General features: G+C 36.7%; 2 protein-coding genes across 3 annotated transcripts; both read right to left on the reverse strand.

The window, feature by feature from the left end:
• Positions 1-554: 554 nt before the first annotated feature.
• On the reverse strand, positions 555-4,047 carry LOC140880161 (calcium-transporting ATPase 12, plasma membrane-type-like). The gene has a single exon (XM_073284345.1). The coding sequence runs from the start codon at positions 3,933-3,935 to the stop codon at positions 780-782; it is 3,156 nt and encodes a 1,051-aa protein (XP_073140446.1). The 5' UTR covers positions 3,936-4,047; the 3' UTR covers positions 555-779.
• Positions 4,048-5,429: 1,382 nt separating this feature from the next.
• LOC140881813 (uncharacterized) lies at positions 5,430-12,496 on the reverse strand. 2 transcript variants are annotated; one of them, XR_012150060.1, is made up of 2 exons: positions 11,239-12,492; positions 5,430-5,651 (listed from the first exon to the last, which is right to left on the reverse strand). XR_012150060.1 is itself a non-coding variant. In XM_073287406.1 (2 exons), the coding sequence occupies exon 1, from the start codon at positions 11,973-11,975 to the stop codon at positions 11,457-11,459; it is 519 nt and encodes a 172-aa protein (XP_073143507.1). In that variant the 5' UTR covers positions 11,976-12,496; the 3' UTR covers positions 6,408-11,337; positions 11,453-11,456. The 2 variants fall into 2 exon arrangements, 1 of the variants encoding a protein (XP_073143507.1); XM_073287406.1 differs by lacking the exon at positions 5,430-5,651 and having other exon boundaries at positions 6,408-11,337; positions 11,453-12,496.
• Positions 12,497-14,787: the final 2,291 nt, after the last annotated feature.

A 14,787-nucleotide genomic window follows, 5' to 3' on the forward strand; every position in this document is an offset into this window, starting at 1 on the left:
TTCCATGTTCTAGTCTTAAGAATATATCATTTGAAAAGAGCTTACTCACACAAAAGAGAGATGTGTTTTATAGAGTAGTTAAGTAAGAGTTTTCGCATAAAAGCATTAAATATTGTGTGTTGTTGGCTTGTTGTCAAGATTATCGAGAATATGTTAGGAGTTCTTATCGAGAGAGTGACATTGGTTGGATTGGGATTTTACTAACATGTTTATATAATTCAAAGTCATCTATTGTAATCCTTTCGAAAACGAAAGTCAAAATGTAGAAGAATTTAACATTCGAACTTTCATAAACAAAGCAATGTTTTGGCAGATATTATTGAAATATTTTATGTGTTTTTTAAAATATCAACATGTTGTATCAAAGGGTTTAATAAAATGTTTCAGCCAAGTCTTTTAATTATTTCAACTTGTATTCTTTTTAAAATTATTTTCAAAATGTTTAATTATTTTTTAGAAGGTTATGCTAATATACTCAACTTGAAAACTGAACTCGATATGAATGATTCATGTATTAACATAAAATTTAGAAAGTGTTAATTGATCCTCCTCTCAACATATTTTCGATCTTAACAGTTTGGCTCTCTGTCAACGCTTTATGAAAAGTTCTAACTAAAAGTTAAATTTGTTGCACTACAAATAATTTTGATAATTTTTGAGGACCAAAATTCCATCAAAGGCAACTAACTTACTAGACGATGTTTGCACAGGACAATTTAAATGGTTGACATTTGTAAAATCCATCCCTGAGCAAACTTCTTTATTTATCTAATGGTGTCTCATGAACTAGGATGCAAGAATTTTTTGATGTGACTGAGAAATGGCTCCTTAGGAACTGGCACAAACTTGATAATCCAACCAATCGGCCAAGTCAAAGACGCAATCCCAACACAGATACCCCATTGCCCGAAATTCAATCGCACAGTGTCAGCAAAGTTCTTCAAGAACTCTACCATAACAATCTGCATAATGACAGTGATCCCAATGATCCCAAGAAACAATCTGCTTTTATGTATCCCCGTGAACACATTCTTCTTTTCAATCTTCCTGGAATTGAATTCGTTGAAAACCTGGCAAAGCACAAAGATGTTGAAAATGAGGGTGTTTTTCACCTTTTCCTCTACGTGGAAGATCGACCTCCCCTTGAACTGTAAGGTCAAGAGGATAACTATCTGGTACAGAGCCTGTGCCAGAAGATTTCTCCACATGGCATTGGAGATCAGGGGCTCGGTTCGACCCACGGGAGGCTTAAGCATAAGTTCGTCTGTGGGCCGTTCCGTGGCAAGAGCGAGTGCGCCTAACGTGTCCATGATCAGGTTCACCCACAGCAGCTGAACAGTTGTGAGTGGCACGTCTCCATCCGAAACAGCGGCTATGAAATTTATGACTAGTGCGGCTGCATTAACCGTGAGCTGGAATTGGATGAATTTCTGGATGTTGTTATAGACGCATCGCCCCCAACGCAAAACCGTGGCAACGGAGGAGAAGTCGTCGTCCAGGATCACAATATCCGAGCTCTCCTTAGCCACCTCTGTGCCTTGAATCCCCATTGAGAGGCCCACATCTGCTTCCTTCAGTGCTGGTGCATCATTTGTTCCGTCACCGGTTACTGCTACCACATGTCCTTTCTGTTTTAGGCATTGGACCATGAGGAGTTTGTCTATAGGGGACGATCTAGCCATCACTCTGATGCCGTCCACCTTGAGCAAGCGTTCTTCTGGCGTGTAGTTTCTGAACTCGATGCCTTCGATGACTTCTCCTCTGGCAACTTGTTGACTTGGATCGAGTATCCCACATTCAGCGGCTATAGCCTTGGCTGTGAACAGGTTGTCTCCGGTGATCATCTTGACGTTGACACCCGCATTTCTGCAGGACTGAATGGCTTTCGCTGCACCAGGTCTGCAGGGATCCTTCATACCAACTATCCCAAGTAAGGTCAACTCTCGTTCGGTAATAGTATATTTCTCATCAGCATTGGAATGATATTCTCCAGGTTCCATTCGCTTGGAGGCAAATGCAATGCATCGGAGACTGCTAGCTGCCATTCCTTCAATGATGTTTTCGAATTTTGATCTCTCATCTACGCTTATTCGCTTCATTTCTCCGGCTGTATCGTAGTAATTTGAGCACATTGCTAGTACCATCTCTGCAGCACCCTTCCAGTGTGCATAACACAAGTTATCATGCTTGTTTCTGATCAGGACCCCGCTACGTTTCTTCACTGAACTGAAAGTTTCGACATGAAGAATAGCGTAATCTTGCTTCAGCTTTTCGATATCCATACCCCAATCTTGGACAGCCCAGGAAAGTATTGCCTTCTCAGTTGGACTGCCTGAATACTCAATTACCGAAGATCCTGATTTAGGCTTAAAGATGCTACCTGTGGTGTTGAAAGCAACTCCTTGATAAAATGATTCGATAAGATGTCGAGAAATAACACGAGATATTTCTTGTTTGATCTCTTCGGAACCTATCCAAAACTTGGTCACTTTCATCTGATTCAATGTTAAAGTGCCTGTTTTGTCCGTGCAGATAACTGTTGCTGAGCCCATTGTTTCGCAAGCCGAAAGCTTCCTCACCATCGCCTGATCAGCCATCATCCGTTTCATCGAATAGGCGAGCGTTAACGTGACGGCTAATGGGAGGCCTTCAGGAATAGCCACAACCACAATGGTCACAGCAGCAGAGACTATTCTCAAAACAGAGTTGAAAACATCGTTTAAGTTCCTATCGCTCCCATTGAATTCTCGTCTCCCATTTATATCCGTCGTGTTTCCGGTGAAATAACGAATCAGCATTACCGAAAGGACTAAACAAGCCACGGCAAGGCCTACTCTCCCAATCGAAGAGGTCAGTCTGTTCAGGCGTTCTTGCAATGGTGTTTGCTGGTCGGAATCGCGGGTTATGGAGCTCATCATCTCTCCCCAGGCAGTGTTCATCCCAACTGATATGACCAGCATTTTCGAATATCCATCGGCCACTTTCGAACCGGACAACAAAAAAGGATTATGCATCGCATCTACTTCGACATGGTCGCTCTCCCCTGTCATGCTCGATTCGTCTACTTGAAACGAATGGCCATCTATGAACAATCCATCAGCGGGAACTTGATCACCGATCGTCAAGAAAACAACATCACCAACAACCGCATCGAAAATGGAGACTTTCTGCCTCCTTCCGTCCCTCACAACATCGATTCTGATATCGTTGCTGATGTTGGAGAGCTTGTCGAACTGCCTTTCTTGACGGAAATTGCTGGAGGCAGAGACGGCCACCACCAGGAACACCGCAAGAAAGATGCTGCCTCCTTCGTACCATCCCTCTCTCAGACCATGTTCTCTGATCCCAAAGGCCAGAGAAAGAGCAGCACAAGCCAGAAGGATCAGAATCGTGGTGTCCTTAAAAGCTTCTAATATGAAATGTATCAGCCCTTTTGGGGGTGGCTTCTGGTATGTATTCGAACCAAATTCCCTCTTCCTTTTAACGAGATCCGTTTCATTTCCTCGGATCCCATTATCTCTACTGGATTCAAGAAGGCGGGCGATGGCTTCCACATGCCCATAGACATCATGAAGCTCAGCTAAATTCTTGTTCTTCACTACTTCTGTGAGCTTCACGTAGTCGATTTCTGAAATCAGCCCACCACCATCTTCGGTTTGGTCAAGAAAAGTGGCTGCGACGGGCAGAATTTCGACGACCGTGTGAGGAGAAATGGGAAAGGGGGAGAGGGGGGATAATATGTTTGAAAACAATGAATTAGATTTGCCTTTCTTGGAATCAACCCTTTTCACTAAATGTAGCAATACATGGACTGCAATACAAGCAACCCTCCATTTCTTCTGAGATTTTGTGAGGGGGTGAGTGCTGATACGAAGCAGCACTGATCCAATGCCACCGTAGTATACATTGGATGAATATTTGAATCTGCTTCCCATTTTCGTTTTTTTTTCTTTTTATATAGGAAGATTAGTGAATAGAGATTGGTACCGAAAGAATTAACTTCATTCTTGGGTTAAACAAAAGTGTGATTTATAGTATACATTCCCTAGATTTTCAGGAATTTCTCGGAAATTTCCATGCAAAAAATAAATCTCCACTCTCTTGCAGCATTAATATTCCAACGTGGATAGATAGATAGATAGATAAACTTTGATCCATGTTCAAATTTGGATAAGTTTAATAACACACAGGATTTAAATTCGTTGGAAATTTTGGATTCTGTAACTTCCAATAAATTAAACATCGATCTGTCCAGATTATAAGAAATCGGTGCTCTAAACATTCAGAACCTGGGCTGGATTGGTTAGCAAGTTCTTTATAAGATATCGAAACATTCATTTTTGTGGTCAATTCAACGATGAAACAGTTCACTCTTAAAACTTTATTCTAATGCTTACATGACACCGGTGGAGGAGGAGAACTACATTTTTTGTTTTGTTATTTGTATTTTTGGTCATTTCAGTACGGTAGTTTGCAAGTTTTTTTTCCTCTCATTTTTGGTCCTATTAATTAGAGTGCATTTTCAATTTTTGTGATGTAAGTTATATATTGTTTTCAATTTCGATCATTTGACTTGTGTTTGTTTTATTTTTTGTCTTTTTACGACCGGCAAAAACGATATGCTCCCATTTAGAAAAGATCAAAATTGAAAATTACGTACAAGTTAAATAACAAAAAATAAAAATAATATACAAGTTACAAGACTGTAAACGAAAATTCACCATAATAGGACCAAAATTGAAAGAAAAAATATGAATGTTACATGACGGAAAATACAAATTCACATTTAACATGACCAAAAAATAAAAATAAAAAATCAAATAAAAACACGAAAAATGTAGCTATCCAACAAGAATGCGTCCATTTGTTTGATTTTGCCTTTTTTTTTTCAAATAGAAAATATTTAACTTAGTTCTCTAAATTCTCTTTGTTTTTATTTTCGTAATCTAACTTTTTAGACAAAAAACTTATGTGAGATGATCTGACTCAATTTTGTTAAACGGATTTTTTTTTTAAATCACTCATAAAAACATTAATTTTTTTTAAATATGAGCAAGATTGACTTATCTCACAAAAAAAACCTACTCAATTTTTAATGATGGGTCTTTTATATATGTGTGTGCGTGTGTGTGTTGGGTCTTAATTATATATATATATATATATATATATATATATATATATCATTGAATTTTATCCAAACATCAATATGAATATATGATGATGTCACACAAATAGTGAGGTTGAGAAGTCCCCAAAAAAAGGGGAACGAGGTAGGTACAAAGGGCCGGTCGACAACCCTAAAAACGCGTTGCTGTACCTGTAATGTTATTTGATTAATTTTTGGTCCTTTCAACAAACAGTTGTTAGTAATAATATTCAATGAATTAGTTCATATTACAAAATAATAACAACTGAAGCATATATGTTTCTAAAAAAACAAGGGCAAATTAAGCCCGTACACGTACGTATTTCATCTATCAAATTTGTTTCTTCGATCATTTGTCATTTCATAAGCACACCAAATGTGAAGCCTCTTCATTTCACTTTCTAAAAGTAAATTCTAATTAGTCCGGCAGGGGCTTGGACAAGTTCCGAGTGAGACAGTGACTTGGCCTCTTAATAATCTACGGTAATCCTTGGTCGCCTTCTGCCTGTCATTTTCCGAGTAAGCTCGGTTGAGTTCAAATTTTTCTAAAAGTATTACTCGTACTGTTGATCTAATATCACATGTTTTGTCATATGAATACTATCAACACATTAATATTAGGTTATACGTATATATTGATATATGAACTTTTAAATACAAGATTGAAGTATACCAAGGCACTCTCATGTCCAATGTTAACCAATTCATTTACTATATATGTTAGATAAATAGGATTGACCTTGGGCACCAAGTTATACTTATATTCTCATGTCATTTCGTGGAATAGTTTGAGATTTTCGGACTAATTTAAAAATGACCTCCATTAATGTTTTTTGACCTCCCATCTGCCAAATATAACATTGTCCAACGGATTGGATTGTATTTCTAGTCGACGAAGGTTATAGATAAATTTTAACAAAAGTTTGATCTAGATCAATTTCCTAATCAACCCAAGATAATTATGCATAATACAGACACGATACTAGGAATGTTGCGAATTTTTAGAGTCAGTTTTAAAAATATTTGATTAAATTCGAGCCAAACTCAAATTCAATCGATAGTTCGAACATTTATTTATTAATATTAATATAAGATAATTCTATATTAAATAGATATATTTTGAATTTAATATATATATATATATATATATGAACATTTCGAACTAAACTCGCTTCGAAACTAAATTCACGCAAAAGATATTAATAATTTTGAGCTATGAATCAAACTCGAGCTCAAAAATAATTGGTATTCATCGGTAGCACTTTTTTTTTTTTGAAACACTTCATCGGTAGTTTTCAGTTACATATTGTCGTTTATGATTTCCAGTTATTTATAAATAGATTTTAAAAATAAAAAAAATTGCTAAATAACGCCAACTATATCCTTTTAAGAATTGTGTATTTACTCCGTCCATTGACTGTTTCCGCGAGTAAATACAGACATTTTCGTCCTTAATGTCAAACTGGGCGCCCAGACAATAAATATGGTTATAGAATCAATTTAATGAAATAAGATTTTTTTGTTAAAAGAAATTTATTTAATTGAAAAGCTAATAAAATAGGTGGACTGATTTGAGTCCTGGTAGTTAAGTTATACTGGCAATCGTATTTAAATGGGTCTGCCGACGACTGAAACCAAAAAGACGTGAATAAAACGCCACGCATGGAAATTTCCATGCAGTTTCCTGCTGCATCTCAAGAGTCGTAAATTGCCAACTATATTCGTATCTATCGCAACTTTTCTTTCCAAAAATGTGAATGAATGAATGAATGGGTCATAAATTGCGGGTTAACAATCATTTCAGATGTCGACCAAACCATGAAGAGTGCACGAAACCAAGAAGAAAGATACATGAACATATCAGGATATCGGGAAGTGGGCCCCATTAATTTTAACCAATCACGGATTGCCACCCTACCCAAGGGCAGTGCCCATTAATTTTAATCAATCACGGATTGCCACGCCGCGTCTTTGGGTAGACTTTCCCCAAGATATCATGAAAAAAGGAGCCCTACCTGAACCCAACTTTCTCCACATCTTTTACACGCAACGTGGAAAAGAGACATGCAGCATGAAACTAACTGCGGGAAATGCACGTTACGCGAGGAATATCCACAGATGCTAGTTTTAGACTTGCAAGTGCTGAGGGATCATGTTCTCGGAGATGTCGATGCCACTCATGGGACAGTACTCATGGGTGGCGTGTCATCTTTTGATTGGCCATTGATGTGAGCCCTAAAAAATGACACGCCACCCATGGGTACTACCCACATGGGTGGCATCGACATTTCCCATGTTCTCACATGCTCAAGGGAGAAAAATATGTTCACAGATCATTAAATTAAGTATTGTGCCCGAAATACAATTCGACAAATTGTCGAGAATTGCTAGGAAAAAACATGATTTAGATGTTAATTGGCCATCATTTTTCATAACTCAACCCAGAAAACTAGGGGTGCAGAGTTTTAAATGCATATTCAAAGGTAAGTTCCCACCTTAATAAATTAATGTTTTAAGATCTGACAATACGATAACGCTAATTGCTTCGTCTCGCCCAGTTCATTTTTAGACTTTACCTATTCATTTCCGCATCATATATAATCCTCGAAAGATTTCATGAATTTGTACTCTGTTTCCAGTTCAAACATTTTCTATATTTTATGCAAAAATGGAACACAATATCGTCTTGAATATTCTGAAATTTATTCTGATCCAAATCCAACTAAGCCTCTAGCAGTGTAACAAATGTTCAATGGTGAACATAATTCGACTCAGCTAGTTGTTTTAGAGGAGAATGGCAGAAGACAAAAACATAGACAACATAAGAACAAAAGTCTGCACACACACAAGTCATATATGTCTAGAAATTCATTCACTAGGCATCCAAGAACAACCCATTAACGAACTGTCACAGTCCCACAATACATCTACCATGTGAATCTTCTAAAGCAATCGAATTAAAATTAACATGGTCTGTTCCACCTAATGGTATTACAACCAGACATTCATGATTCATTGAAAGACCAAGGATCACGAACTAACACAAGAATCTTGTCAACAGGTTGGTGTATGGAGATATGAATGGAGTTATCGATAATTAAATAACACAATAGCCTTTTCATGGCTGATGAAATAATGATTAGACTTGTGAAGCCTATCAACAATGTTGATGCCACATTTTTATTATAATATGAAAGCTTAGCCTGAGGTGTGCTAACAAAGGGATGATTCAACTAGCGTTTTTAATGGACTTGGCGTCAACTGAAGTCTTTGTTAATCTTCCAATTAATTAAAAAAGTGGACATAAATAACAATACATCAATATCATAATCCACAGCAATTCAGAGTAGCCCCTTACACCTACTCCAAAATAAGGGGTTAGTCTATGCTACACCGGGAGTGTTTCAACCTCTATTTCAATAACATTAGATCACGTGTAACCCTTATATTTTTATGGAAATTGACATGTGTGTTGATAATCCAATGGTTGACATTTGACCACATCATGGGGAGAAGTACTTCAGGTATAGCACAGAATAATCCCAAAATAAGCCACTAGAATCGTTTCCTAGATTCCACACAGTAAATGATCTAGTTTATCCCTTCAGTATGATGATACTTAATATTGTCATATGTCTTAATATAAAACATTCTGAGAGGTGGTCACAATTAAACCTACAATTTGCTGGCATAATTTGTACAATAACTATCAAACAGATACAAGGGAAACAGTTGCCACGATCCACATCAAAGGAAACGAATTATAGCAAGACGAAAAGCACGAAAAGCTTCGCAAGTTGACAGTTAAATTAGGCTATTCTCTCGTTAATCTCGAGTCTCGAGTAAGAGAGAAACCAGACAAAGTTTTCCAGTTTGACATGCAGAGAGTATAAAAATGTAACATAACAATCTAAAGTTGTGAGAAAAATTTTAAAAATTGCTTGACAATGGGTCACATGACATAACATTTCAGAAGCTATTTAGAAAGTCCAGGTTTATACAAATAAAGGAGATAACAGTTGAGTCGGGGAAAAGAAAAAAAGCAGTGCCAATGTTTTGTTATGATTTGAGTCTTCTGGGGAGAAATGTTTTTGATAAAAAAATATTTATGTTTGATTTTTCAGAAGAATGAAATTGTTGTCATCAATGTCAAAAATTGTTAGACAAAATTACTTTTAACTTTTAAAATAGTAGACTGTGAGTCTGAATATAATAAGACAATACAATTTTTTTGGAAATAATGAAAAGTTATGTTAAAAGTAATTGTTAGGGCGGCAATTGGTTCGGAGAAAGAAAAACAAAAACAAAAACAAAAATGATATCTGTTTTTATTTTGGAGTATGAGAAAATGTTCCTGAAAGATGTAAACAAGCATTGCACGGTTGAAGTCAACAATCTCACGGCAACAAAATTTCTGCCATTACTATTTCATCCATCTACAGTTCCAGCATATAAGAAATTTCTAGCCAATAAATTTTTTGCATCTAACTATAAGCTCCACAGAAACAAAAGGAATAAATCAAGAAGACAACCAGCATATCTTCACCAAGAAACAATGTTGCAACTGCCTAAATGAAATGTAATCAAGCAAATCTAGGTGAGGTAGAAACAACTGTAAAGACACAAGGGGAAGGGGCCATCAAAGGAGTTTGTTCATTGTAACTTTCGAATGCTCCGTTACGCAATACAAAGCTTTACCCTATCCCAAGCCAGTTCACTAATTCTAGCTACCTTCTATACACACAGAAACTGAGTTTGCAATAGAAAATAAATCTAAGCCCTTAGCAACTGCAGTTAGTTTATTAAAACGTGAAAACTGAAGTACAGTGTCTTGTTAAGTATGAGTCCTGACTTTTACTCGGGAAAACAAAATCCCAGAAAATTAAAATATGAGACTTACCATACATCTATTTGTCTTTGTTTCAAATATGAATCTGACTCATCTTTAAGTTTCAGTGTATCTGCTGATACGCAGTGCGGTATGAGATTACATTAAGCAAAGACAACCAATGTGAAAATGGAGTTGTCGACCGCCCACATCTCAAATGCGAGAACCAATTTTCATTATTAAGTGAGCAGTTTGGATTTGGCCGAAACTTGGTCCATCCATCTAAAGAAGACAGGAGGGTTTGCACGATCAGTTGACTACAATTAATCAAATCTTCTAGAACCTCTTTTTTCCTGTGGTTCTGGATTGGCCAAATTATATTGTCTAAGTTGATCACGATTATGCTGCATGTATTATGATCTTTATCATGATCCTATATTTCAGGAGTTATCAATTTAGCAAAGGGCAATATTTTTTGTAGTGCCTAATCGCAATCTCTGCCACAACAATACTCTATTATTTTCTAAAGATCAATTTAAAATGAGTTCATGATTTTGGTTTAACTTCATTCCTATCTCATAATCAAATCTTTTCTGATCAGAAACACAAAGTAAAATGGTCCCAGTCTTCCCTGTAAAGCACACCAAATCCTGTAAACTCACTTGTTTTTATGGAAAAAAATCGCAAAAATAAAAGTAAAACGCCTCTCTTTGAGTTCAAAAACATCAAGCATGTTAGCAAGGTATCAACTGTCAAGTAAGACTCAAATAGTTCAACGAGGCAAGTTTATATAGACAGTGTTAGAAATTGAGACTAGGACCTAACTCACCTCAAAACCTAACTCAGGAGGTGAGGGTTGTCCTTGTCTATATTAAGGGCTCCCAGAAATTCTATCCTTCAGATGTGAAACAATATTTCAATGCACCCCCCACACGCCCAGGAATGAACATCTGGAGCGTGGAGATATTAACGGGTGGCCTAACTATAGGCAGCCCAATTATGGGCGGTCCAACACACACGAAGGGCCTGGACTCTGATACCATGTTAGAAATTGAGACTAGGACCTAACTCACCTCAAAGCTAGCTCAAGGGGTGAGGATTGTCTTTGTCTATATTAAGGGCTCCCAGGAATTCTATCCTTCAGATATGGGACAATATTTCAATAGACAGCAATGCATGTCAGGACAGATAGCAGATTAGTTTTCGCAAGTAAAATATTGGTCCAGAATGAAATTCTAATAGCAGAACAAGGGACAAAACTCACTTAAAGAATACTGAAGATCCAAATGCCAACTTTTCTCCAAATGCCGATGACTTACTTCAATGTCATCTACTCCAGCAGCTTCCACACTCCCAGAATAGCCTAACAAATCAAGAACACTCGCAATACTCAACGCCCTCGTCAGCAGAACTCGACAATTGAAACCCTCTAACATCAGTAACCGCAAATTTACTCCTAAATTCATCCCAAGACTTACACAGTCACCAAGGCCAGATCTCTTTACTTATTTTATTCACAAAAACCTCCTTCCGTTCCACCACTCCCAAGTCCCAACGACTCTCTTTAATCCTTGCATTCTTAAAAGCCGGTACACACTTCTGCTTCGCAAACTCAGCGCACCTTTCTCTTGCGGCCACACAACAAGCTTCCATCTCAATCTCCTCGCACTTGGCTCTTTCGCTGAGGTCCTGTTGGGAAGTGAGTCCCAAAAGCAATTTCCACCAAGGGGGTTTGCATTTGTTAGAAGCAGAAATGGAACATCCAATTCGGGCGCCAGATTCGCATTGTGAGGTAATTTGGAGCTTGCAAGAGTCGTATGCGGCGGCCCAGGAGTCAGTGGTTTTGAACGCGAGGAGGTATGGTCCAGAAGACGGGTCGTCCGAAGGAGCAGCTCTGATGGGACCTCGTAGGAGAGGAAGTGGGCGAGTGAAGGGAATTAGAGTTACATCGGCGGAGAAGTCATCGGAGTCTGGTGGAAGTGGTGGCAAGCGGCCGTCCATAGAAGGAACTTTGCCCCAAAACGAAAAAGCTAGGTTTGCGGTATATGATACACAGCATCCGCGCTATACGCACTCGTGAAATTTTGACTTGAACTTGAGGATAGGACCTATAATATCCATATCATTTATCTGTTTGGTAACCATGATAAGAGGTAGTACCTGCTTATAAGATGGTGATCGACTGGATCTGCAACGCAGCAGGTGCGCGAGGGTTGAAGCTCACGACGTATTTGGCCTGCGAGGAATCTTAGCTTCCGGGAATCTGGGTTGGGGTGTAATTCACGGTGTTGTGACTTGAGACTCGAGCCAAGCTTTTGCTATCGGGTCTAAGGGATTTTGGGACTAAGGTTCTCCGGTCGGCAGGGCGGCGAATGGCGGGACCAGGCGACTGCCGTTGATGGCGCACGTCGGCGACTTGGTTGGTGATAGCTTCTCACGTTGGTGATGGCCGATGGGTGGATTATGGGCTTGGAGTTTCTCCTTTTTTTGAATTGTTATGGGCATGGATTTGGTATGGATTGAGGTGGGTATCTGTCTCTTTCTTCGAATTGGGCCACGGGTGTTGGAACCAATATCATTATCCTAGTTAGTGTTTTCAATACCGGAACCTAATCGAACTCATAAACCCTTTAAAAAATAGTTCAAGCGATCGAATCCAAATATTACTATATTAATAAAATATTAAAATAATATATTAATTGATATATATTAAATTTTAAAAACCTTAAATATGTAACTATAATAATATATGTTTACCAAAGTTTAAAATATAAATAATAAATATATATATATAATCAAAATATCAAATATAATTATTTATTTATTTAAGTAAAAAATAAAACAAAATAAGCTCAAATACTACTAAAATACATTTTAATAGTTTAAATCAAATAATTCATATATATATATATATATATATATAACCAAAAATAAAATTTTTACATTTTAAATATAGGAAATAAATTTTTTTAAGGGATAAGAACTAATTGAAATTTAAAAAAAAAATCAATTTTTTTAAAAAAATAAATGAAAAGTCGAACCGGTTCGACCTGTTTTTAACCAGGTTTGACCGATTCCAAGCGATTTGATCGAAAAAAGGTTTTTAAGATAATTTCGGATCGGATCTGTGACCACTTCGTGGTTGAGCCGACCAGTCCGTTTTAAAAACATCGATCTTAATGGCGGTCACATGGCCCGCACTATACAAATTATATGAAAGATAAACTATCAATGCTTGCTTACTTGATTCTTTGTACAAAATCAAGAAATTAAATGTAATGTGAGAAATTTTGGTTTACATTAAATATAAAAAAAATATTGTTTATTTGAAAAAATATAATTATATACATTAATATAATCTTTTGTTTTTCTGTTGGTTCTTTGTTTCATTTGTGTTGTGGATTTTCTTCGTACTTTTCAGTAGTCTGTTTCACTGACAAAAGAATGAGATCGGCTTCCGATTCCTTAAAACAATGAGAATCACTCTTTTCAGAAGCATAATAGTGAAAAAGTTCGAAGTATTTATTAAACTCCCTTTTTAATACTTTACCGATCATAACAAGTTGTATCAGAAAAAGTTTATCTAGTTCTGAAACATCTACTGCAAAATCTATGACATCCTTTACCAAGATTACTATGTTCTTAAACAAACTTATCCAAAAATTCCTGGAATACTCTATTCATCATATCCATGAATACAGCCGGCGCATTACTCAACCAAATGGAATTACCAAGAACTTATAATGTCCATACCTGGTCCTGAATGTTGTCTTCGCTATATCCTGATCTCGAACTCGCATCTGGTGATATCCAGATCTCAAGTCAATCTTGGAGTAGACTGAAGTACCCTGTAACTGATCAGACAAGTCATCTGTAAGGGAAAGGTGGTTGCACATAAACAGATTTAGGTGTTGTCACAAGGTGTTGACAATACCTACAAAAACACCTTGACTAATACACAATGGAAAATAATAAAAACGTGAATAAAATAAACAAGCAATCAAATAAATAAACTCAAATATTTAAGCAAGAGTATAAAATACGCTTGCAACGCTTCAGGGCAAAACTTTCATTAGAAAATAATTCAAAGAGTTTCACAAACCCTAAAACTAGTGAATCATTGTAAAAATAAATTTCTCAAAACAAGTGAGAAAATAAATAACAAAACTTCTCCTAAAATTCTATATGAAATAGAATATAAAAAATCAGAGCACGGAGAACAAATCCTTGACGCCAAAACTCGATGAAACCAACAGTCTTCGATCTTTGATCTTCAAGTGTTCTTCAAAACATCAAGGTAACACACGAACAAATCAAGCTACAGAAAAATCTTCAGTATGTACGTGTATGAAGCTCTCAGAAATCTCATACGGTCGTATCTCTGTGTCTCTCTAAGTGCACGTCCATCTCCTTAAATAAGCAAGAATCCTTCACATTGCTTCCTTGTATGCGTAGGATTTCTTAGATTTGATCATATCAAATCCACAAAGATTCAGAAATAAATCAATTAGATATGTTAATGATAAACTCAATAATATCTCAATCTACTTAAATAAGAAAATAAATAATTATAAACAAGTTATCTCAAAGTTACTTCATGTCCAAGAAAAGAAAATATATTTTAAATAAAATCTTTTTAGGCTTAAGGAATTTTAGGAATAAAATATTTCCTTCAATCTCTACTTTTTTGCCTTTCTGGACAAAACACATTTAATTCAATAAATAATTCAACTCCTCATTTATCAAAATTCCCCCTGAATATTAGAACGAAATCTCCCCCTAAGTATAAGCAAATGTGTTATCACAAGATGTT

This window comes from Henckelia pumila, chromosome 2, assembly GCF_033568475.1.
Source record: "Henckelia pumila isolate YLH828 chromosome 2, ASM3356847v2, whole genome shotgun sequence".
NCBI classification, from domain to species: domain Eukaryota; kingdom Viridiplantae; phylum Streptophyta; class Magnoliopsida; order Lamiales; family Gesneriaceae; genus Henckelia; species Henckelia pumila.

Excerpts from the sequence above, each read along its gene's own strand:
- LOC140880161 (XM_073284345.1), bottom strand. The coding sequence starts at position 3,935 with ATGGGAAGCAGATTCAAATATTCATCCAATGTATACTACGGTGGCATT.
- LOC140881813 (XM_073287406.1), bottom strand. The coding sequence starts at position 11,975 with ATGGACGGCCGCTTGCCACCACTTCCACCAGACTCCGATGACTTCTCC.